We start from the raw sequence: 26,488 nt of genomic DNA, 5'->3' as shown, positions 1-26,488 counted from the left end.
CATTAAATCAATTTGAATTACCTCATGGCTTTCCTCAGGCTCGGAGCCAGGCCCGGTCTTGCCATCAGCGTCAGAAGCTGAGCGTGTAAGATTCAGAGTATCGTTCAGCTGTGAGCGGTGGAGAGGGGAAAGGGAGGTGCAGAGCAGGCAGGGTGTCTGTGAGACAGGTCTCTGTCCTGCTTGTCCTGCAGAGCCTCTCTTATCTGAAATGGCACTGGACACACCCAAAGCAGCAATGCCCCCAGACAGCAGCTCCTTAAGAGAGGACACTGTCAAATTTAACATTCAATAAAAGTCCACTGTTTTGACCATTTTCAGTTGAATTAATCCTCAGCATCAAATGCATTGAGACCGTACACAGCTTCCACTTGTACTTTAAGATATGTTATATATTTAGGCTACCCTGTTATTGCTTGAATAAAATGTTATTTCATGAGAGCAGTAAGAAAAAGGGGGAACAAGGATATATAATTTAATGAATCATTTTAAGCACTCTTGCTATATATTGGTATATATATATATATATATATATATATATATATATATATATATATATACTTGTATTTTTTTTAATTTACTAAAACAGTATCATAAAACAATATAACTTTAAAAATGTATAAGTGTTTAAAACTTGTATTTTTTAATTTACTAAAACCGTATCATAAAACAATATAACCTTATAAACACCGTTTATGTTATTAAACATTACACCTCCACACCAGCAGGGTGAGGTACCCTCGGACTCTCACCACGATGGATGTCACCCTAGCAAGATGGCTACCATCTTACCAGATGACCTATGACCTTACAAATGGCCGCAATCCAAGATGGCTGCCATCTTACCAGATGACCTATGACAGGGAGGGTCACGGAAGGTGAGGTGGGCCTTCCGGTCTATGGTACGTAGGGAGGGCGGGACTTCCGGCTGTCACTTTGACATAAAGAACCATTATGACTACTTGTGTGTTATCATATGCAATCCCATGGTCTTTGATTTGGTCACGGAAGTGATTTGTCTTTGATTTGTTGATCTTGAGTGAATTTTAATTAGTTTTTCCCTTTTTGTATAACTAGTGTAGTGCTACATTTTATCTTTGTTTTTAATAAATTTGAGAATTTATATCTTTGGAATTGGTGTCTGCGTCCAATTATTGCAGAAATTGAGTTCTACAAGATTCTTGGATTCTTGATAAGGTGATACTTAAATTCACTTCTTTAACTGAAATTTATAAGTGTACCTTACGCTAAACTTTCAAATTTATTTTTTATATTTCTGTTATCCTTCGAGTCAGAAGTACTGCCCAAAGGGGGAGGGGCCATGGATACCTATAGATTTTTAATTTTTTTTCATATCAGAGCCACCTATAGTCCTCTGTGTGAGTCCCATTCCTCTTTCCTGTTTGTATATAATGTGATGCACACACAGGAACTTACTCTTTGCCGTTTTCACCCTTGGAGTACCTTCGTTTCGTAAGCAAGAGCCTTTTTTTGTTGTCTTTTTATTATTAAAATGCACAAACTTTTGACTCCAGTCAGGTTGCATATATTTCCCGGCCCACATAGATACAGTATTGTATTAGTACAATAGTTAAAACTGAGCTGTACTGTTTGCATCTTTCCTTCTGTGCCTCAGCTCCGGTTTTTATTTTATTTATTCTTGAAACTCTCTCTGAATTTAATTTAATGTATAGCGCATACAAAAAAGATAGAGATGAAACTAAATACAAAGAATATCTAGAACTCCAAAGAGATGTTAAGAAAGGGATCAGAGGGAAATTGAAAGAAACTATGGAGCTAAAACTAATGCAAAGGGCTTTTTTCAATGCTACAACAGCAAGTGGTCAATAAAGGAGGAAGTGAAACAGCTAAAGGGCAAAAATGGAAGTATCTTAGAAAATGAACAAGATGTGGCAAATGTTGATAATGAGTATTTCACAGAGATATTTAAAAAAAGTTAACAAAGGTTAATAATCAGTCCAGTCAAACTCTAGTGCAGTCAAAGAAAGATCAGGATAAATGAGGAGGAGGTACTAAAGGGACTAGCAGAATTAAAAACAAACAAATCACCTGGGCCAGATGGTATATTTACAACAGTACTTATAATATTTATAGGCCGCTAACATGCAACATTGAACATGCAACTGCAGCTGTAGATATAAGCATATGATATGATATACTTAGATTTTCAGAAAGCTTTTGATAAGGTTCTACACCAAAGACACACTAAAATTGGAAACTATAGGTATTCAGGGTAATGTAAGTAGATGGATTATGAACTGGTTAATGTATTGGAAACAGGGTGTCGATAAGAGGAGTTGCTTCTAACTGCAGTAAGGTTGTTAGTGGAGTTCCACAGGGATCAGTACTAAGGCCTTTGCTTTTTCTAATCTATATTAATGATCTGGACCCTGGGATAGTTAGCAAATTTGTCAAATTTGCAGATTATACAGAAATAGGTGGCTCAGCAGATACAATCTCGGCAGCACAAGCTATTCAAAGGGACTTAGATAATATTCAATTGTGGGCCGACTCCTGGCAGATTCAAAGTAGACATTACATGCAGGCAATACAAATTTCCACTATAATTACACTCTGGGAGGAATAGAACTAGATGAAGTAACACATGACAAAAACCTAGGAGTCTACGTGGACTCCTCACTCTCACACCACATGAAAGGCATCGACCACATCAAACCAGAGGGGCTTTTCCAGATCAACAGGGACACAAATGGAAATTGGGCTTCAAAGCATTCAAGACAGAAAACAGGAGACACTTCTTCACACAGAGAGTTGTCACAATCTGGAACAAACTCACCAGCGATGTGGTTGATGGACACCAAACGAGTATGATGGGTCAAATGGCCTCTCATTTGTAAACTTTCTTACATTCTTAACCTTAAATGATCTAAGTCTATAGCCTATCTGCTTTGGTTTTTGTCCTGTTTGCAGGGTTTTCTTCCACAGCTAGAGCAGGAACAAGCGATTATAAATCTGAGGCACAGCTATACCTATGGCCTGCGGCTCACCAGTGTATCATAGAGATCTCGCCTGCTTGAGGGGCACGGTATCGCTCACTCACCGATGCAGCAAGGCCTCCAAGGCTTGCGCAGCGCTCATCCTCCAGCACTCAGTGCTTCTGTATTTGGTGTCCCTGTACTTTTGCATTCAATTCTTTTCTGTTTGTATTTGTAATTAATTTAGAACAATTTGCAGATTATATTTTTCACTTTGACATTATGGGCATGTTCTGTGTTGATCAGTGGCAAAAAAATCCTGATTAAATCTATTCTGATTTAATGTTGTAATACAATTAAATGTGGAAAAGTTCAAGGGGGGTGAATTCTTTTGAGAGCCACTGTATGGATGCTGTGTTGGCCCCCTTGCATGTTCAGGAGGTCCACATCCTCAATTATCTAGATGACTGGCTAGTTTGTTCACACTCCAGGGAGCAGGTTCAGCCTCGGCTCTGCTCCATCAAAGCAGTTCACCTACCATGTCTCTCAAACACGGCGTCGGATCTCCTCTTTCAAGAGGGCCCACCGGCTTCAGGGTGGCGCCTCCAGCTGCTGGTGATACAGCAACTGTGGAACCACTTCGGCAAGGCTGAAGTAGACCTCTTTGCCTCAGAAGAGTCCATTCATTGCCCATTATGGCAAACACTGGGGATCGACGCACTAGCCCACAGGTGGCCGCACTGTCTCCTCTATGCGTTCCTACCATTCCGCTGTCTCCCAGTGGTTCTGGAGAAGATCAGGTGAGAATGAGCAACAGTCCTGCTGGTGGCTCCTAGGTGGCCCCACAGACTGGTTTGTGGACCTGGTCTCCCTTCTATATATTACTTTATTTAAACAGGGAAAGCCACATTGAGGCCAAAGTCTCATTTTCAAGTGTGCCCTGCAAGACAAGCACAGCCTTCTTTCCATCCACAGATATCAAAACAAGACAAGCACAGCCTTCTTTACATCCACAGAAAACAAAGCAGCAAGAACTTCAGATTCAGTAAAAACCCTAAAGGAAAAACCTTGATAATCAATTCCCAAATCATTTTGAATTGATTTATAAGATATAATACTATCTGGATCCTGGCTGACATGCATTGGCTTATAATTATGTTCAAATGTATAGCCAGCTAATATTAAATGTTCTTTGAATAAATTCATGATATCAGCTTTATCATACATTGTTCCAGTAACTACCTTGATTTATTGCAGTAAAGAAGCAGACCTAGTCCCCTTTAAGGATTTGAAAGTTTTCCAAAACAGAATTCCCACTACACTCAAATGGGCCAGAGCCAAGGGTGAATCAAGTATCAATGATATACAATCAGAATAATTAAAATAAAGATCATGTAAAAAGGCCTGCTCATTATTATTATTTTTTTAAATCCTCTTAGTAATAAAAGAGGATCTAGGCATTCACACATCCCTGATACAAACAATTGGGAAATGATCACTAATATCCAATGAGAAGACCCCATTAGAAACATATTTCTCTGGTGTATTAGTAAATATAAGATCGATCAAAGTAGATTTCCTGGAGTCCTTAGAATTTCGAAAGAGTGGGCTTTGTTATCAACTGGGTCAAGTTTATACTAGTACAGAAATCCTTTAAGCGGTCTGAGTCCTGTGTCCCCCAAGCAATATTAAAATCTCCAGCTATCAAAACCTCAGATGTTGGAAAAAAATGCAATTAGATCAATGAGTTCATTTAGAACATATTTCTTAGCAGAGGGTGGATGGTAGATTCCCATTACGATGATTTTTGTGTTTAAACAAGACTTAAGGCTAACAGTTCAAATTGTTAGGACTTTAGACAGCTTTTAACACTAGAAGTGCCGACATTTCGAACTACCTACAAGCGCCAAAGTGGTCATTGTAACCGATAGCTTTTTAACAGCTGCGATATGATAATCCATTACTTTCCATGGCAATCCATTGTATTAAATGTTTTATTCATGAACATCAAATCCAACATTTACATAGCACAAATGTAGTATTTCAATTGAAATATGATCATAAAACATTAATATTATTGCTATAAATAACAAAGCATTTTATTCTAAACGCACACACTGCAGTCAAAACATGAATAACTATATAGCAATAATCTTAATGTTTTATGATCATATTTCAACTTGTATGCCGTTTTTGAGCTTTTTGCTTATTGTAGGCTATATAGCCTACAATAGACAAAAAGCTCAAAAACGGCATACAATAAGAGAATGAAACAAGTGTAAACGTAAGTATTGGAATAATGCTCAAAAGCAATATTTTATAGTTCAAACATAACTATTGCATTTATCAAAACATAATTGTAGACTAAAGTAAACATCTTCAACATTGTGTCAACACGTTTCTGCACTTTCCCTGCATGAGCTCCTACCTTACTCTGCATTGTGACAGCCCTCTCCAGGTGAATACTTTTACTCCATGAAAATATAGCATTGCAATAACTGCTCCTCCGCTGATAATGTCCATGAATCATTATTTTGCATGTGATGTGCCTGTTGCACTCTGTAATATGTGTAGTAGCAATCGTGTATTGATCAGCAGAGTAAAACCACTCGGTGCCATTTGGACCTGGCGTTTCACTCGCAATGTGTTCCCAACACTGGCGCAAAGCCACAAATCATCATTGTCATTCCCAATATCACTGATGCCCCTGAATCAGTCAATTTAACCAGATTTCAGATAAAATAACAATATCAGGGTCCGCCTGAGAGGCCCATATCCTGACACAATCCATTTTAGGTAGTAAACTAAGAATGTTAAGATCTATACATTTCAACCCTTTTCTATTTTTAAAATCATACAGAGTGTCAATACAAACTAGATCCTTCTGATATTTCAAAGTCACAGGACTGAGTCGAAATAGCAATTATATTTCTCCAATTTGCACCAATAGGCCTCTCACCATTCTTAGAAACAATGTGATGAGCTCTTACAGTATCCAATGAAGAAACAGTATAAACTAATTTACATGGACCGGGGCTAATGTTGCCCTTATATCAATTTAATTGGCCAAGTACATTTCCTTGTGAGTGGAGAGCCTTCGTAGCTTCCCCTTCGGGTGGACCTGCTATCCCAGCTGCGTGGCATGCTCTGGCAAACCAATACCAGCCTGCTCAAGCTCTGGACCTGGCCCCTGAGCAGGATCGCTTGACAGTCTGTGGTATCCAAGTTTCCACTATTCACTCGGCAGTACTCCTACCGCTGGCAGACATTCTAGACCAGGCCTCATAACCCAATCAGTATGAATGAGGGCAAGTCTCTGTCTATGCTCAAAGTGTACTTGGTAGCCATTTCTGGGTGCCATGCCTGAATTGATGGTGAGCCACCTGGGTCTCACTTCATTGCCTTGCTATTCTTGAAAGGAGCGCATAGGCTATGGCCTCCTCACGCCCTATCCTTACCATCATTGCTGTCGCTGAAGACCGTGTTTCTATTGGCGATCACATCTACCAAACGCGTCAGCGAGCTTCATTCCCTATCAGTACACCCTTCTTGTGTACACTTCACGGGAGATGGATCCAGGGTCATGCTCAGGCCTAACCCTGCATTCCTCCCAGAAGTGCTATCCTCGTCCCATGTGAACAGGCTATAGAGTCTTTGGCTTTCCATCCTCCTCCCTTCTCTTTGGAGGAGGAGAATTGGCTCTATCTGATATGCCCTGTGCGGGCCCTCAGGTGCTAGATGGATCTCACTAGACAATGTTGCTGCTTGGACCAACTGTTTGTCTCCTATGGAGTGCAAATACAGTGCCACAGTGGCTCCTGGCATAGGTACATAAGGCAGTTGACTGGCCTGACACTCTACAAGCTGGCACTTTCTCCCTTCCTTGTAACTCACGACTCGCAATTTAACTCAATTTATTGTCTCCACCTATTACTCATTCTCAACGAGTACTTGTTTTGTTTGTAAAAAATAATTTTATAATAGTATTGTTGGTTATTTATTATTCTTCATAGTATTTGAATCACACAATCACTATTTACTAGCAATAATCAAAGCAAATTGTTTGTAAATATAAGAAATGAAGGTAATATTGAAATATTTTTTTCGGGGTGGCGCCATCCCCAGATCTTGCCAGCCCTGCTTTACGCATTGGATTGCAGACTCAATTGCCATGACCTACGAGGTCGCTGGTGCCCTGATGAATGAACATCTGGTGTCACACTCGACTTGGGATGTTGCCTCATCGTGGGTCCTTTTCCAAGGCACCCCCTTGGCAGAAATTTCTGAGACTGCGAGCTGGGTCTTTCGGTTCTACAGGTTAGATGTGACGGGACCGGCCCCCTCTATTTGGAACCTGATGTTGGCTTCAGTTGAGCCTCAGTAGCCTCTGAGGCACAGGCTCCTAGGCTTATATTATCTCCCTGTCTGCACCTGAGCACATCCTAGCAGATTTACCTCAGATGGAGCTACACTGAACCACTTCCCTTCCTACGGATTATGCCTTCCACACACGTGAGCTGCTCTTGGCTTATGACTGCTCTGTCGAGCTTCGACTTTAGAGTTTGTAACACAGCCATGCAGGAGCTGTTGACTTGCTAGACCACCCTGTATACAGTTCATTCATTGTTCAGCTTGAATTAGATCGCAGTGTTTTTTGTTACTTTTAATGGATGTGCAGGTGCATTGCCCTGGTACCCCACTATGTATATAGTTTCTTGATCTACAGTAGAAGCATGTGTCCCCATTCCTAGTTTCTAGTAGAGCAGGAGGCTGCTTCTCCTGTATCATGCAGGGAGGCACAAGAGCTGGCTCCTGTACCCCACGTTGTATCACGGTAAAGCTTGTGTTGCTACGCTCTTAGTCGCTCCTGTGTTTGGTAAGGGCGTAGGAGGTGAACTCTTACCGCTTTGTATTGTACATACTTCGTTGGTAATGATGCAGTCAAGCTTGTTATTACTTTGCTCCTAGCTGTTCTAGTTGAGCAGAACGTTTACTCCTGTGTTGTACAGCGGAGGGCACAGTGTTCTGTTGCCCCGCTATTTACACTGTTCTTGTCACACAGTAAGAGCAGTGGTGGACTCGCTCCTACTGGTGCTCCTGTGTAAAATTGGGTCCACAAAAGCTGGTTCATTGTTGCCTCACTGGTATGCTTGTACAGTGCAATCGAGCTGTAGTGACCCTGCTCCTGGTTGTGCTGGTTGAGCAGGAGTCCCTGCTACTGTTTTAAGCTGAGGATTCAAGAGTGCTTCATGTCGTCTAAAATCCAAATTAGCAAAGTAGAGCTGTGTTGGCCACACTCCTAGCTGCGCTGGTTGAGCAGGAGGCTCTGCTCATGTTGTAAGCTGAGAACTCCAAAAACAATCTTCTTGTTGTCTCCATTATGATATCCAGTACAGTAGAGCCGTGTGGCCCTGCTCTTGGTTGTGCAGGTTGAGCAAGAAGGGTCCTGCTCCTTTGTTCGGTGGATGACACAAGGATTGTTCTCTTGCTATCTCGTATGTGGTCAGTACAGCAGAGCTGTTAACTCCACTCCCAGCTGTGCTGATTGAGCAGTTTTCCACTCCTGTGTTAAGTGGAGGGTAGAGTAGGCTTCAAAAGAGTAGGCTTCGTATTGCCCCGCATTGTATATATTTGGTTCAGCACAGTGGAGCTGTGAAGGCCCCGTTCCCATCTGTGCTGGTTGAGCAGGAGGCCCCTGCTCCTGTGATATGCAGAGAGCACAATGATTGTCTTCTTTTCCTGCCTTCCATTGGTCACAATAAGGTACCGTAACACATGAATATGTCATACACGTAATCTGAGTTATGTTAATCACATGTATAACAGGGTTAGGGTTAGGATTAGGGTTCATGTGCTCAACATCAGAACTCAGATGATGGTCATGATGTATTGATGTTTAAATCCTATGGTATTCATATATTCATATCATGAGGAATTACGGTACCATATTGTAAAGTGTTACCCTTCCATTAATTGTGGACAACAAATTATTGTGCCAGTAGAACGTGACTATGGTCCCTTGCTCCTGGGCAGCTGTGGCTTTCTATCCAGAGTTGGTTCAGATGAGGCTCCCCTTAGCAGGTCCAGCCTCAAAGGCAGACTTCCTTTCCAGTTTGCTGCCCTCCTCTCTTGCTACGGTTTGGGTATATGGTAACCCCTCCCCCTTTGGGCAGTACTCCTCACTTGAAAGATAACAATAGGTTTGCGAATACAACCCCGGTTATCTGAGAAAGGAAGTATTGCCCAAAGCTTGCAAGGTTGCCCGGGAGCTCGGTCTCCCGGCAAAGAGGTAATTCCTATATGCGCATCACGTTATATACAAACAGGAAACAGGAAGGGGACTGTTTGAGTTACTCACACAGGGGCCTATAGGTGGCTTTAATAGAAAAATGTTTTCCATAGGAATCCATGGTGATAACCGGGGTTGCATTTATAACCTATTGTTTTATAACATTTATAAAAGGGGTTGAATAAAGAAACATACATTATATTGATTTCTTGTTACATTGTTTATTATGTTAATTTAATATTGAATTTGACTACAATGCATCTTCCTTATTTTACTGTTTTTGTTGGGCGGTGTATTTTTCTCTCATTTAGATTTTGTTTTTCAGAATTTGTCAAAAATGTACACCTTTTCCAATTTCTGTTATTGTCCAGGGTTTACACTTACAAATTTAGAACATGTACTCTAGTACAAAACCTACATAGTTTTGTTTCAATTGTAAATGAGGTGAAAGAAGTCATCTACATTCAAATCTTACTCAAATCAAATCAAATCTTAGGCAAGTTTGTATTTGAGACACAGATATTATGATGCACTGCTAAGTATTAGTAACTCACCTTCTGTGTGCAGCAGCTGCATAAATATATTAATTTAAACAAGGTATTTATTACAAGACAGCAAAGTGGAGGGATGACAGCTTGAGCAAATTAACTGTAAAGAACTGTAAAACCTTAGGCCTACAACATTAGTGAACAACTTGAGACCAAAAGGACCTTCAAATTCACAAGACATGCTTCAGTGTTAACTTTAAAAAAAAAAAAAAGCAAAGATGTTTAAAGTATCCCACTACGAATACGCATTAATGTGTTTTTTTTTTATTTATATTACAGGTGAAGTTCAAAGGTCTAATCTACCATGAGGGCTGGCCATTGTGCATTCATGAGAAAGTTGTGGTGCAGTTAGCACCTCTCCACAAAGTGAGACTGAAGCAAGGAGACTTTTATTTACAGATTGTACCACTGGGGAGGCAGTCAGCAAAGCTGGTCATAAAATGCCTTTCAAGCAGCGGCCAGGCTATAGTGGAGATAGCGATTCAAGAAATTATGTATGGGAGCATTTTTACGAATGAATTCCTGCAAAATGTAACTTGTGAGAAAAACATTTGCCCCCTGCAAAACTGTTTGCTGACCACTGGTCCTGCTGTTTACAGGACACCTTGGAAAAACATTGTCAACCCATTATTTATAACTACACCTGAAACAATAATGCAGGACTGCACAGGTAGTGCCTTTTGTGATCAGCTAATTAGGTGTAGCACTCAGGCCATCAGCTTGACAGGTACTATGGAAAGACAAAGCTCACTCAACAGTATTAATTCCGAAAACACAGACTCCACAGTTGTAAACATTACCTTGCATGATACTCAGTTAAACCAGGGCAATACTGTTTCTCTAGCAGGAACAGGAATTAAACAGGACTCTGGTGCATCAAACAAAGAAAACACAATAGACAAGGTCAGCCATGAAATACTTATCACAGATTGGAATAGTCCTTGTGTGATTTCTTCAGCAGTATCCACTAACAGAAACAGTAATGGGAATGCAGAAAAAGAAGTAAAGGTTCAGAAATGCAATGAAAAAAGCAGCCACCAGTCCCCTTCTTTCAGTACAGACCTCAGTAACCCAGGCCCCAAGCGAAGGCAGCTCAGGGATTCTGTATACTTTGAAAGTAGACGATTATTTCGCAAGTCCTACATGGAGGCCTTGGAAAATCCAATGAACCTTGGCTCTAGCTCTGAATCAATAATAGAAGAAGTTACAGACCATTGCACCAGTTCACTAAATCAAGAAAACTCTCTAAGTGTACGTCAAAACAATACTTCTGGAAAATGTAGCCCAAAACAGGAGCATCTTCTAAGGAGACTTTCAGTTAGGGAATTGGTGGCTGAGGAAACTCACAAAGACCCCTGTCAATCTACCAAGCCTCTTACACTACAAGGAGGTTCCTTCACTGGAGAACCCAAAGATCATCAGATACGATCAAAATCTTTGGAAGGGATATATAAAGTATCACCGGTTAAAGGTCACAGGGCCCGTTCATCCTCTGGTGGCTCAGCCAGTGGGTCTCTGAAAAAATATATTAACGACGCTCTGGAATTTGGGAGGATGGATTGTGAGGGAATGCTTCCAAATGTGGATAAAAGACAAAACATCACAAAAGAAGATTCAGGTAATTATGTGCACAAAAACAGAATTTTAGTTTATTAATTCACACTAGTTTTAGGCTGTGTTCGAATTGGGTTAGATCTTATGGGAGGTCCCCTAATCCTGGGGAGGGGGGGGTGTTGCCAAAAAAAGAAAAAGTGTCTTCTTCGTAATGACATTATCCTTCAAGAAAATTTTCAATTCAATATTTAACTAGTTACCATTGTCTGACCTCTGCTAGACCTAGCTAGACTGTTTCTTACTCTATATAGTCTAATTTTACATTTGTTGTTGCCACACAAAAAAAATATAAAAAAATGTAGTCCAAGACCATTTGTAGTTCTTATGGCTAACCTCACAATACACAGAACTGTGTAGGAACTGAAACTATATTGCTCCTGCGAATCATTCTAAAAATGTGTCTCTTTAGTTAAAAGCCTGATCTATTTCAATGTGTTGTGTTGTCATGAAACAAAAACAAAATGCTGCCACAAAATATACAAAATAGAAACATGTACCAGACAAAATCCTGAGTTCCCTGCTCAGGATTCAAACCACACACCACAGGAACCACAGCCAGGCCACTCCAGCACAGTAGAGTATTAAACCCGCTACACCGAAAAACCTGGTTTTACAGCATGACTTAACACTGTACTGACTCTTTTGATGAGTGGTCAAGTCACTTGTATCATGCTCGTATACCATATGATCCCTGTTTCACTAGATAAACAGGAATTGCAAGTGTGTGAGACATTGTCCACTTTTACTTTAACCATGGTCTTCAAATATTACAATTATTGAGCCATGTAAATGGAACTGTGCTCAGTATGAGAACATTCAGAAGGGTTTTAATAGAAAAACATTTCAGCTTTACTTGAAGTAGCATTGTCTGTAATGGCAGAAATAGGTAAACACGGCAAGCTACATGGGTATAAAATGGTGCACCTGAAATGCATTCAACAGGGCTTTGTGGAAACTCAACCACCAGACACCTCCTTCACATACTGGATCCTGGAAGAGTTGTGTTAGAAAGTCTCACAAGTAATATATTAGTAAGTTCATGAAGTTTCTATCCTTCGTATCCAGTTCTGTCGTATCGCGAGGTTACCCATAAGAAGTACAAATGGTCTTGGACTAACAACACGCCCCCCCCAAAAAATAAAATAAAATAAAATAAAAATCCCTGGCAGCAACATGCCCCCAAAATACTCGAGGAGGAAAATGTTGTTGTTGTTTTTTTTCATGTGGCAGAAATAAGCTTCTGTACAACTGTCTGATAGATAAGATTAAAAAAATGTGTTAGCGGCTGCATTACAAACTAGCTGCTGTTCACCACGAAGGTGAATAATTCGATAGTTATAGTAACTAAAGTGTAAACAATCCCAAATTTAATGTTTCCACTTACTTAGCTGGTGAAAACTCGAGAAGCCTCCGCTGTGTCAGTCGCTGCTGTAACTGATTCACAACACTATGAGTTCATGCACACATGCGGCGCAATTGATGTGCACCCCACGTGTGCATGTTTAGAACGTCAATGAAAACAAATGGAATCTGGAACACTGATGAAAACTGGAAAAAGCCGACAAAGTCGTCTCCCGTCAGGGCATTCATTTCGACAAAAAAAATAATTGTATTCAATGAACTATCGGGACCCCCCAAGTTCAAAGTTCTCCCTCTTATGTGGGGTCCCGGACCCCCCCAGCCCCCCCTTAATTCGAATACTGGTTTTAGGTCATGAGCTGAAACAGTCATGTCTATTTATTTCTTAGCAGATGCCCTTATCCATGTTGCCATCATTATTTGAAAATATTATAATTTATAATTATTATAATTCAAAGGATAAAAAAACAAGTGTTCTCTCCACCTATTCATGTCTTGTTGTTTCTAGCAGTGGTTGGGTGCTGCACTGTAATTATTGTTAAGATCATCAATACCAAGGAGTAATACGATGTACGATGATACAAACCTGTCGTTCTTTATTTATTTTTCATTGCTGAATATGGAGGAACAGTTGTTTGAACTGCTATTCTCCTTCTCTGGAAATTGTGCCTCCCTAATACTCATGGGATCAGGTGTTGCCCAATTAGGAACTAATGTTACGTGAACATATGTCTCAATTATGTTTGGTTTTCCAGAGTGCAGCTACCAGGACCATTTATTTCTCCAGTTAGGGAGAGTAACTATGTGTCCTGCTGTTTAATTCAGCTATTTTCCAGATATATATTTGTTATTCTACTGCACCCTCAGCAATCATGCCTGTTGTGTATGTGAAAGCTATTTATGGATTTATGCGTGCATTATTTTCCAGAGAGGAACTGTGTTATCTCAGACCTGTCATGAAAAATATAAAAATAATTAATGCAATACTAAAATAAGAACAATCGAAACCAGAGGAGCACAAAATGGCTGAACATTCTGCTGTATACTCCTAAGAATCTCTATAAAAGAAATGTGATCTGTTAAAATTTTAGCATTGTGAAGCAAATCTAGTTAATTTGTAAGTCTGGTTAAGGAGAAGAAGGTAAAGGCACTCATGTATAATTACATAGGAAACACAGTGATAAATTAATAACAATAAAGCTAAGCTGCAAGACACACTACAAGTCTCTATTGCAGAGCAGACAAAAGGGAATTTATTTACAGATGTTATAAAGGAGGCTAGTGTGCTTTCCCCTGTGGCAAAGGTCATGTGGATTTTGCACATACTTGGAAACGACATCTCACACAGCTGTCTGTTGGTTCTGTGATCTCTACACTTCACCCATGTGGTGGAGACAGAGAAAAAAAAGGAAAACAGCAGCAGTGTTCCATGGTTTTCCAACCTTGGAGAAACAATAATAGCTAACAGATAAATAACGAGAACATATTGGATTAGGAAATAGAGATTACATTATTTGTGGTAAATTAGCTGAAGTTTATTTGTAGTTAGAATGGAATATGTTGTGTACTAGAGCAAAGTGTTTTGGAAGCTATTCAGTAAATCATTTTACAGAAAATACAGTGATTGTTTTAATCCGATCATCCTAAATATCTTGTCTGCAGCTGTAATGACTGATCTGTAGCTATTATTTGTATTAATAATAATGATAACAACAATAATAATAATCATATAATAATACAATTATGATTGTTGTTAATAGTTTTAATAATATTTACTATATAAAATCACAAAAAAGTGAGACATTTAAAGAGACAAAAACATGTATAAATAGGGGTGTGGACATTGCATTGGTGTGGTTTATCATCCAATGGCAGTTTTCAGTGATAGAAATTAAGTGTTTTATTAAGAGTAACTGATCTGATTTGCTGTGTTTAAGATGTCTTCGTTTTAGAAATTGTGTGTATGTATTCATTAAAAGAAAAAGTGTAAAATAAAAATAATGACTTAATGTTCCTTACTTAAAACATCTTCATACAAAAAAATCTAAAATAATAGGTGTCTCTATCCCTTGTCCTTGAGAGGTCTTTTAATTTTCATTCAAGCCACGTTTTCAGTTATGCGAAATATTAGCTCAGTTAATCAAGTTCAAGCTATTAACCATTGATTTAAGACACATATAAGTTTGGAGATCCTTGAGGTTTACCATGTTAAAGAACCCACATCTGAAAAGCAGTACCTTTCTATTACTCCTCAGCTGTTCCTAATAAGGAAATCAAAGAAGGGGACCTTCGAAGAAACACTGGTGATGTCTGCCAAACTCCAAAATCTGTTAGCAAATCACCCAAAATTGAATCTGCAAATACTACAGTGGTGTCAGCAGACGGTGTTCCTCATCTGCCCAGTCAAGCATCAGAGATCAATCAAGAGCTTCTGGTCTCTGGAGCTGTCATTTTACCAGGTATGTTGAAACTATGAGTTGTGGCCTCAACACGCCAAGGGCCTGTTCTTTGTACTTGGATAAACTGATTAGCCGGTTAAGTTTCTATACTCGTCTTGGTATTTTTCTGTTATATGGGTTGTGATATAATTGTTGATTTATAGTATTGCAGCTTTATTAATTAGAACCTGAAATCTACCACAATGTATTCCTTTTATATATAAAATGTTTCCTGTCAAAAATATTTTGTTTATACCAAATACATCAGAGATCAGCCTGTGCATAGAAAGATAATTAATCAGATCCAGTTTAACACTATATGCTTGAAACCTTGATACACCTATGAAGTGTAGACATGACAACTAAATATCAATAGGTTGCAAATGCAACCCTGGTTATTTGAAAAAGGAAGCACTGCTCAAGGGGGAGGGGTTTCTACACACTTCCGTAGGAACCCGATCAAAATGTCACTCTATCAAAGCTGCCATTGCCTACTGTGCCTGTCACTCAAACTGGTCCCTTCCTACTTCCTGTTTGTATAAAAGGTGATGCCTGCACAGGAACTTCCTCTTTTGCCGGGAGGTAGGACTCCTGCGCAACCTTATAACCCTTAGTCCGTGTGTCCACCAAAGCGTTTTCCGCAGCTGAAAACGCCAGGCTCTCGTCTGAAAGTGCCGCAGATAGTTTGTGTTGCTAACAAATACTGACTGTACAATGTAGGCACAAGGTAGAGGGAAGGCTGAAGTGCATAGAGAGGTAGGACGGACGGGCGGTGTGGTGTTTGTCCCACTCCTCCTCCACTGTGATTGGACGGCTGGGTAAAAAGTGACAGTGATGAGCGCTGTGTTTTACCCAAAGTTGAAAATTTTTCAACTGTCGGCGACCAGAAAAAAACGTGCAGCACTCGGCGCTCAGCATGACACTCAGCGCTGCGTCACGCTGCCGGCGTTTTAATAACGCGGTGCTGCCATTGCAAACAATTGAGAAAACACGCCGACCTCAGGAAAAAACGCTTTGGTGGACACATGGCCAAGGCAGTGCTTTTTTTTTCAGATAGTTGCATTCACAACCTATCGTTATCTGTCAAGTCGGAAGCACTGCCCAAGGGGGAGGGGTTACTGTATAACAAAACCATTGCAAGGGAGGAGGCAGAGAGCTGGTGAGGGAGTTTGCCCCGAGGCGTACCGCTAGGGGGCCTCTGCAACAACTCCAGACAGGAGCCACAGGGGCCCTTGGGGGCACACCTGGTCTGCCCAGGAGTGAGGACTGCAGTCACGCTCACACTGGGAACTGTCCACAACCAGCATATACACGCTAGCAAGGCTGGCTGCTCTACTAGCACAGCTAGGAGTGAGGCTGTAGGTCAGGGGTAGTCAATTTTTTTTTGCCAGGGTCCAAATTTCTTGGTCAAGGTATAGCCAAGGTCCAGACTCCAGAGGTGGGGGGGAATCATACCTCCAAATGCCCCTTTCCAACACACACACAATTCTGTGAATTAGTAATATACCCTGTTGCTTATATTTAGTACATTTATTTGACAAAGTACAAACATAAAATGTATAATAGCTTTCAGACCACTTTTAATTGTTTTCATTTATTAAAGATTATTGTAGGCATATAGATAAACATAATAGAAACTTTCAAGCATTTTGTGTCTTATTAGATTCAAGTCTTTACCACTTCCCTTTATCAGTGTACACTGTTCAAAATTAATGTTGCAAAAGGAGGGAAAAGAGGATTGAGGAATTCAGGGTCCTCCCCCTGAAGATTTTGAAAATTGGAGACCTGAAATGCGCGATTCTGAGTCATTTTGAAGTCAAAAACTTAGCTCAAAATCTCCATGAAATCCAAGAAATCAGGCAGATTTGGACTCAAACATATCTTTATTTCACAATTACATATCAACCGAGATTATACATGCAAACTAGACGCGGTTTCTGGTGCTTGTCAATCACATAGCTATTTTGGTGGAGCTCTGTAATTGTAATGGGTGAGGAATTGAGGATGCACAATTTTCTATTTGTGCACCTGCTAGAAATATGCGTCTTCATTGGATATAAGCTGTTTCCACCACTGATGTAGGAGTTTCTAGGTGAATACATGCTATGGGACCAGCCCCCCTCCCTGGTTGTGTGTATGCACTTTTATATTTTGGAGGCAAGGTTGAAATATGTCCACATGTCAAACAATCTGCAGTTTACCTGTTTATTTATAGAAATCAGGAAAACAAATCGAATACCTGTGGTTTTTGACGAGTACAGAGTGACGCTCTTGCCCCAGTCCAGAACGTGTATAGAGATGCGCGAACCGAGAATCTGCGAGCAATCAACTAACTAACTAACTCACTAACGGGAACACAAGCTCTATATGGGACATCCCATATTAATATGTAACATCCTATTGGCTAATAATAGGCCATCAACTGGAAGCGCCATCAACTGGAAGCAGCAGCAGTGGCCTTCCAGTTTACTAGCAACGCTAGGACGGGGCCACAGTCCTGCTTTCTAAACATAGTATATATATAGTACAGTGGGGTACGGGCAAGACACAAGCACCACCGCAATGCAATAATAAACAAACTATATACAGGGAGGCCTCGTAAGGCAATGTACCTGGAGGCCGCATGACAGACCCTGGCAACACATCAACAGGGCAGTCATCAAGTCCAGGAACAGCTTGTGTGGGTGCTTGTCTGGAAGGCAAAGTTCTGCATGAAGCGTAACAAGGTTCAAATAGCTCTATCCAGTATGCGCTAACAGGGGCAGACTGGGAATAGAGATCAAGAGCCAGAGCCTGTAGGCTACTGTGGAGCCAACACTGGGTTCCCAATGGAAGGGACCGGTGGCGAAACCCAAGCTGCAGCTGCACAATGTCTGCCTAGGAGGCGTCCTGGAAAAGGGCCCATGATGTGGCAACGCCTATAGTCAAGTGGGCCACCAAGTATCCAGGCACCAGGGTCCCAGTGGACTTGTAGGCCAAAGTAATAGTGTCCACAATCCAATGCGAGAGGCACTGCTTTGAAAGTGCCTGGCCCTGTGTCCGCACTCCATAGGCCACAAACAATTGGACTGAGCACCGAGTGTCCTTAGTGCGCTCCAAATAGCACCTGAGAACTTGGGAAAGTGCATCCAGCACTACATCAAGGTGCCATGTGGGCAGTGAAGGGGCAAGGGGAGGCCGCAAACTACAAGCTCCCTTCAGAAACTGCCCAGTCAGGAAATGAGACCAAGGGGGCTCGCAATCAATCCGGACATAACACGTGTATGGCCAGATACACAATAAGTGTGGACGGGGACTTGCCCTGGTCCTACAGCTCTTGTTAAAATTGAAATGTGGCCCCGATGGGGCAATTAACTGGGTCATGACCCCCATCTTGGCACCAGGTGCGAAACGTCCGCCAGTGGTAGGAATACTGTGACCTCATAGAGGGAGCTCTCACTGAGTGAATAGTGGCTACTACCACGTCTGACAGACCCCAGGCTATCAAGCGATCCCGCTCAGAGGCCAGGCCCATAGCTGGAGCAGGCCCGGGTTTGGGTGCCAGAGCGTGCCCTGCACCTGGGACAACAAGTCTGCTACAACTGTGAGCTGCCAAGGCTCTCCATTCAGGAGAGAGATCAAGTCTGCGAAACAGAGTCTGCAAGGCCACCGGGGCGCTATTAGCAGAACTGACACTCATTCTCGGCTGATCTTCTCCAGGACCACCTGGAGGGGGAATGGTGGGAATTAATAGAGGAGACAGAGCGACCATGTGTGAGCTAGTGCGTCGATCCCCAGGGTTCCTCTGGCAAAAGGACACCCTGACGTGGGGTCTCAACCGGAAGAGGGAGAGACACTCGCGAATGGAGGCAACTCTCTCTGGCGCCAGCATGGTGAGCATGGCAATGGAATCGAGGTGCAGTCCAAGGAAATGCGACGTCATGTGTTGAAGCGGGGCCAGAAGTCGCGACCTGGTTGTGCCCGCTGTTGATGCCCAGACAAACAGCAGAGGACCTCCCCACTCCAGTCAGGCAAGGTGTGATGGCTGCAAGCGGCACAGCGGCAGTGGAAAGAGGAAGTGGGGGTTTCTCCATCTTGCCGAGAGCACACACCTGTGCTACCAGAAGCTTGCAGCAGGGGCGCCGGTGAGTGCAAGTACTGGTGGGGCACAGCAACTGGGATGCTGCCGCAACAAGTGGAATGCCTAGCGGGTCTGGCCGCTGTTAGTGTGACTCACCCAGCAAAGCTAGTGGGACACGGGGGCACTGCTACACCAAACCGCATGCATGCTGCTGCTGGACAGAACACTGTATATCCAGACACTGGAGTGTGGAATACAAGGGCGGCATATCCACACCGTGTGTGCTGAGGTTTTACGGAGACACCGGGTGATGCAGGTCCAGGGTCTGGGGGCCGAGGGTAATAGTGCAAACATAATGCGGAAGTTATAACACGTCAATAAACTTTTTGCAATATTTAAACATATACAATTTAAAATAGTTTGCTACATACACTTGGGTGTCTTCGACAAAGCAATCGCATTACCATATTGTAACTACCTGGGGGGTTCCTGCCACGGTGAGATATGAACCCGTTCTAACATGCCACAGTGCAGCCACTTTACTACATCACTAATGGGCCCTTAGCAAGGCCTTGCTACAATATAGTGAAATAATGTAGTTTTAAAAAGTACTTATTTGAGCTGTGTACTTTTTGTAGTGCATGCACAGATAATCATGGCAAAAGCAGCAGGTTCATTTGGTGGCAGTATAAGCACAATTCGTGATTTTGATCATTTTAAAACAATGTAAATATAAATAATACACCTCAATAATACATTACACACAACTGTATTATTATTATTAGCTATTTGGGGACTGATGCCAGAGAGAACCTGCTCCTGTCAGATTGTTTGTCTGCGAATGCGTAAGTGTAAATTAATTTTTGAATTAAAATAGCTTTCTGTCATGGTATATGCTAATATAATCACTCTCTCCATCACATCCTAAGCGTATGTGAAACATACTTAAACATTGTTTACATGTTTGAATACAGCAAAGGTTTATTGGAACTTGCTAATATCACTATCATTGTATCCCAGCAATCTTTGCAATTCCAGTGATGTAATGGTAAAAAAAAGGTGGGTAGACTATGAACATTTGATCCAACTCTACTAATAAGGAAGACCTAGTGTAGGTAATTAATCAGATTATTAATCTAAAAAAATCATCTGGACTGAACACACATTCCACCAAACATATGATTTGCAAATTTTGATATTAAAATATTTGTATTCACATTAATAATTATCTCATATAAGTATTTTGAAGTGCTAAAGAGCACAAGTGTGGATACAATATGTGATGATAATGTATTAATCTACAATACATTACACATGAAACCAGTGACAACTAATATTTCCACTTGCCGGAAAACCAAATAAAACGAATCCTTTTGACTAATTGAAGTCAGTATGATGGCCACATTCAAAATTCTTGTCTGCATGTGTGTGTGTTTTTATTCACAGATTTCAACTAACTGAAATATAAGAAAAACTTAAGTATTTTATTTACCTTTTAATACCTCCTAATTCAAGAGCCTGGGTTTTTTCGGGGGAGGTGAATGGAGTTAATGGACGTTTAAAAAAGTTTCGTATGTCATCATCTCTGAGTGAGAGCGATTGTAGCCGCCAGTGCTCGCTGGTTCTAAACCGAGGCAGGGCAGTTCTGCACAGTCAGAGTAAAGCGTGAAGCGGATGATCGCAGTTTCCTGTTGGAGAGATGAATCAGTGCACGCTTGCAAGGCAATCGAGCATGCAAAGGCGCACGAGCATACTTCGCGTGAACAATGCTGGGAACGCGGTAATAAGTAGATAAACGGTAATTAATTAAATGAAAATGCGAGTTAACGCTATTTCACAAATAAACAGGTGCGTAAACTGCATTTACGTTTACCCTCCACTACAACCCTGAATGGTTCCTATTGAAAAGACGAAGAGCGCAGTATCTTGTTGATTGGGCTTGAATCTGTATGTTACTCATAGCATTACCCAAATATGGATTGTATGATGCTGTTCTAGTGTTATTCATGGAGAGAATTACTACTTGCATAAAATATTCTTTGTATATCCTTCTCATGTGACATTCTGTTTCAGGTACCAGGGATCGAAATGGGCATGCAGTTATACAGGTGTGCACGAGAAACAAGATCTGGATGAGTGAAATCTGCACAGGAGAAGACCTAACTTGTCTGATAATGTATTACTATATCACTCTGCGGTAAGATGAACGGTTCTTTCTTTTATTATGTTGGCTGCAACAAGCTATTCAATTTTAGATCACCTCTTGCACTCCTAAGGGGTTCACATACATAATAAATGTCATTTATATGTGTTGAATATGAAAATAATTTGGAGTGCAGTTAATCATTAATAACTGTAGTTTGTTTTTCACAGATTCAGTTCTTTAAGTAATTTAGTATGTCATCTAAGACATTTCATCCTAATTAATACTTGTTCCATGATTATATTCACTTGATTATTAATTTTGTCATTTGGTTGTAACTATTTTGTTATGTACAGTACCAGCAGTAAAAAAATCATATCCATGTAAAGCTCCTTTCACACTCAAATACCAGTAAAAAGCAGTCAGCTGCACTGTCAAATCACACTGACTTTGAATGCTGTCAAATTGCTGGGATGTACTCTTTCACACACAAAACAGAATGCCGGAAAGAGCGTATATTCATCACAGGATGTAACATGTTTCATGCTTCCTTTGATTACACTAAGGTGGCTTGCAAGATGGAAGAAATGTGTTTGTTGCTTTGTCTCTTTTTCAAAGTGATAGAAATGCAATGGATTTTGTCTTTCGAAATGCATACCAAAATGTGTGGGCTGGGAAAATGAAGGTTGCAATATGAAGCCAGATGGAGGACGCTCCAAAAATGTTATCTGCGCCTACAATCCATTGCAGTCTACAGATACATGTCTGAAGATGTAGCCTATTCTGATTGTTTATGCCAGTTAGCTGACATACTGCATCATGACAATGCAAGGATGTTGGACATATGTTGGCATTCTTATTCCTGCTCCATTCACACACAGACCTGTTGCCACAAATTGACTAGCATTTTGACTAGGTCGTAAGTGGAAAATTCCTAGTGTCGATATGCCAGCTTAGACCCTTTCACACAGACCGTTCCGTCAACAAAATGCCATGAAAAAGGCTGAAAAAGTTTCTGTGTGAATGGGACTTAAGATATCTTTGTCCGTGTAAAGTTATTATAACAATTTATTTTTCTATAAATGTCCAGAATAACTGTGAAATACAAGCAACACAAAAATAATATAAAAATAAAAATAAACATATAACAAATAAATACTTCCTCTCTGTTTACTCCAAAGGATAATATTTATATTTTCCATTATGTTTGACATATTCTCTATGTTCACATTGGTGATTCTGATTTGAAAAAAATACAGAGATACCATTCATTAAAAAAGCATCAGAACATTCCAAAAGTGAGCTTATGGAAAATGTCAAGAAAATGTACAAGAACTAAAATAATTATTATAATTTACTGTAAACCAGCATAGTTTGTTGGTAATTCATGTCATACTTCAACCCAACTCATACCTTGCTTCAAACAGAGACAACAGAGATTCAGCTACAATATAATTTTTTCATTATAAATTATGTATTGACAAATGTGAATCATCAAATTTGGAGTACACTCTTTGCAGATTCATGTGCCTGAACCAAATCAAAACTTGAACCCACACACCTACTGCACATTTTAACCACAGTACTGCACTCGATGGTGAGTTTGTATTAGTGAGAAGGAAGCTCCATTCAGTTTTATAATTAAAATATATGATTGATGATTGGGTCAAATTAAATTATTATTCTGAGCTGTAACATAGTCCTAATTCTAAAGATCTAAACCACTGCCGTGCACAGCAAATAACGGGACAAATAAGGCACTTCAGAAAGAAAGGGCAGGGGGAAAAAAGGTGCAGTGGCTCGCGCCACCCCTGCCCATGTCCCTTACCCCCCCGCACGTCCCTGATCTAAACTATTATGATTGTTTCATGTGAATAATCACTGCCTTTTTCATAGGAAAGAGAAACGTGATTTGGGCCTAACAGTTGTAGTAGATGGCCGAAGACAACAGCCCAAAGCAGTACTATTTACAGTTTTAACAGAAATCCAGGTAAGATTTAATTACAAAATAAATGTCTTTATAGAAGTTGTTTTTGGCAATGCATGGGTATTGTTTGTTGTCTATTATGATACATTAATGTTGTTTAACTTGATTATTTGAAAATTCTGAAACATTACAAAAAATGCAATTGTGTAATATATATATCATCACCCTTGGCAGTATAGAGTGAAGTATGCTGAATGGCAGAAAAATGCTTCCAGGAACTTGAAATGCCATTTTATTAACCTAACAAACATTGTGATTTTGTTGTTGTAATATTAGTTTAAATTAGTTTTATTATTTTATGTAATGTTTTTAAAGAGTAAATTGAGTAATTATATAAAAAGTCTGCTATAAAAGCACTGTTTATAGGGCTAATGAACTATTTATATTATGTATAACTAGCTGTAACAACTGCTATTGTAACATTTTTGGTGAAAAGGTAGTTTCAGGGGATAGGCTTGTTCTTGCTTGTAGCTGAAACTACAGGTGTTTTATTGTCGGTCATAAAACTAGAGAGTTGGATCTTGTGAGTACATTTTTCTTCATTATTAAGTGCACTTTGTAGGTACAGTATATAAGTAACCTATATACCAAACCCATTCTTCTCATTTATTTTGTTTGTGTGTGTGTGTGTTTTTTCGAACAGCTCTAGGTTATATAAGAGAATGGCTTACTTAATTGGACCCTTTCTTCATTAAAGTTAGCTTAAAATTATCAATAACGTCTTTAGATACGTTTTTTAGAAATATAAATTATTTAAAATTGTTGAATTAAACAAACATATTAGGAATGTTGTATGGGTTTAATAAAATAAGAGCTCAGCTAGAACACACACAGAAAAAAAATCTGTGGGTCAATTGCATAATATGTCCGGCAGGTCACTAGTTAAGTATTTCTTGAGGATCACCCAAGTCATGTACCAATTTGCTGGCAAATGCAATGAACCATTAGGAATCCACTAGCCAAATATATGTTATTGTTATTTATCCCAACTGGATATATTTACATATGATTGGATATCTGTTCTATTTTCCTTCACAGACTTTGCTACCAAATGCACTTTACTCTGTTCTGATGCTTGTGGACAAAGACACACCATGTAAACTTGAGAGAGATGCTACAGTACAGGTGAGGTATAAAACAGACAGGGAGATAATTAGATGGTGTGTGAAAAAACAAAATGTAAATGGAACATAGGGATTACATTCCTAACTGGTGCCCCTGAACACTGATGTTTCACAGAATTACAATTATATGTATCATCATCTTCATAATCATAATAATAATTATAAAACAAACAAAAAAACAGCCTGTGTAAAGGGGCTCATTCTGTGACTTAACCCCTCTAAATCAGTACCGTGTTAAGCCTCCTATGCTGGGTGACCCGGTATTTTGACTTAACACTACTGCGTGGAGTCCCTGCAGTGCGCCTGTGGTGCGCAATTCTAATCCCGAATGGGGACCTCCGACCTGCATCGGCTACACACGCTGAATGTAAACCTTCCTCTTTTTTCTGTGCTACTTCTGGTTATAAGTAGTCTGTCTGATTGATTACTTGAAATGCAATTACTAATTTGTGGTAATTTAGAAAATGACAAGTTGGACTGTTACACAGCTATTTTAAGTGTATTTTACTGATTAAAAAACAGCTGAGTGGCAGCGGAAATATGGGGGGGAGCATTGGGGAGGAAGGTTAAAAAAAGTATTGTCTGTTTCTGTCAACAATAAAAGAAAACATTTGTTCACAAAAAAATACAATAATATATATGGACTGTAAACTATACAGATTGAATTTTCATATGCAAATGTTGTTTGCATACACAGATGTGAGTATTTCATTTATTTTCATCTTGCTGGATCATCTTAGGAATATGAGAGAACTAAAAAAAGACTTTACTGGTAAAAAGGACATTAACGTCTTTCATGGGGAACATTGAAGGAATTTTTGTTTGGAGGATTTGCAAACATAAGAACATACGATAGTTTACAAACGAGAGGAGGCCATTCGACCCATCGTGCTCATTTGGTGTCCATTAAAAACTGAATGATCCAAGGATCCTATCCAGTCTAATATTAAATGTTCCCAAATTGTTGGATTCAACCGCATCGCTGGGGAGTTTGTTCCAGATTGCGATGCCTCTCTTTGTGAAGAAAGTGTCTCCTGTTTTCCGTCTTGAATGCCTTGAGGCTCAATTTCCATTTGTGTCCCCGGGTGCATGTCCCCCTGCTGAGCTGGAAAAGCTTCTCTGGTTTGATGTGGTCGATGCCTTTCATGATTTTGAAGACTTGAATCAAGTCCCCACATCTCACATGCGTTACTTAATCTAGTTCTGTTCCTCCCATAGTGTAATTATAGTGGACATTTTTGTTACCTGCATGTAATACCTTGCACTTGTCCACATTATAATTAATCTGCCAGGTGTCGGCCCACAACTGAATATTATCTAAGTCTAGATGGTGCTGCCGAGATTTTATCTGCTGAGCCACCTATTTTAGTATCATCTGCAATTTTGTCAAGGTTGCTAACTATCCCAGAGTCCAGATCATTAATATAGATTTGAAAAAGCAAAGGCCCTAGTACTGATCCCTGTGGAACTCCACTAACAACCTCACTCCAGTTAGAAGCAACTCCTCTAATCGACACCCTCTGTTTCCTATATATCAACCAGTTCATAATCCATCTACTTACATTACCCTGAATGCCTACAGCTTCCAATCAGTCTTTGGTGTGGAACCTTATCAAAAGCTTTTTGAAAATCTAACTATATATTATGCTTTCACATGATCTACAGCTCCAGTTGCATGTTATAAAAATTCGAATAGATTAGTAAGACATGATTTGCCTCGTCTAAACCCGTGTTGACTATCTCCAAGAATATGGCTTCCATTAAATGCTCCCCTATTTTCTCTCTAATAATTTTTTCCAACATTTTACAGGTGATGCAGGTGAGACTGATTGGTCTGTAATTTCCTGACTCAGTTTTGTCCCCTTTCTTGTGGATTGGTATGACATTTGCTGTCTTCCAGTCAGTTGGCACACTGACTGGAAGACAGCAAATGTGATTCCAATCCACAAAATCACGTTGCTGCAAACGCCTG

At 40.2% G+C, this 26,488-nt stretch overlaps 1 protein-coding gene across 1 annotated transcript in view; it reads left to right on the top strand.

Annotated features, from left to right (window-relative positions):
* Positions 1 to 26,488, top strand: part of plekhg4b (pleckstrin homology domain containing, family G (with RhoGef domain) member 4B) — a 142,523-nt gene that overhangs the window by 51,220 nt on the left and 64,815 nt on the right. The window contains exons 3-7 of the mRNA XM_066716039.1: positions 10,071 to 11,409; positions 15,020 to 15,223; positions 21,336 to 21,459; positions 23,302 to 23,395; positions 24,431 to 24,517. Coding sequence (XP_066572136.1) covers positions 10,071 to 11,409; positions 15,020 to 15,223; positions 21,336 to 21,459; positions 23,302 to 23,395; positions 24,431 to 24,517 — 1,848 coding nt within the window. The remainder of the gene's footprint in view (positions 1 to 10,070; positions 11,410 to 15,019; positions 15,224 to 21,335; positions 21,460 to 23,301; positions 23,396 to 24,430; positions 24,518 to 26,488) is intronic.

Source organism: Amia ocellicauda, chromosome 10 (assembly GCF_036373705.1).
Source record: "Amia ocellicauda isolate fAmiCal2 chromosome 10, fAmiCal2.hap1, whole genome shotgun sequence".
NCBI lineage: Eukaryota > Metazoa > Chordata > Actinopteri > Amiiformes > Amiidae > Amia > Amia ocellicauda.
Note: the sequence above shows the minus strand (reverse complement) of the source record. Positions and strands in the feature narration are given on the sequence as shown.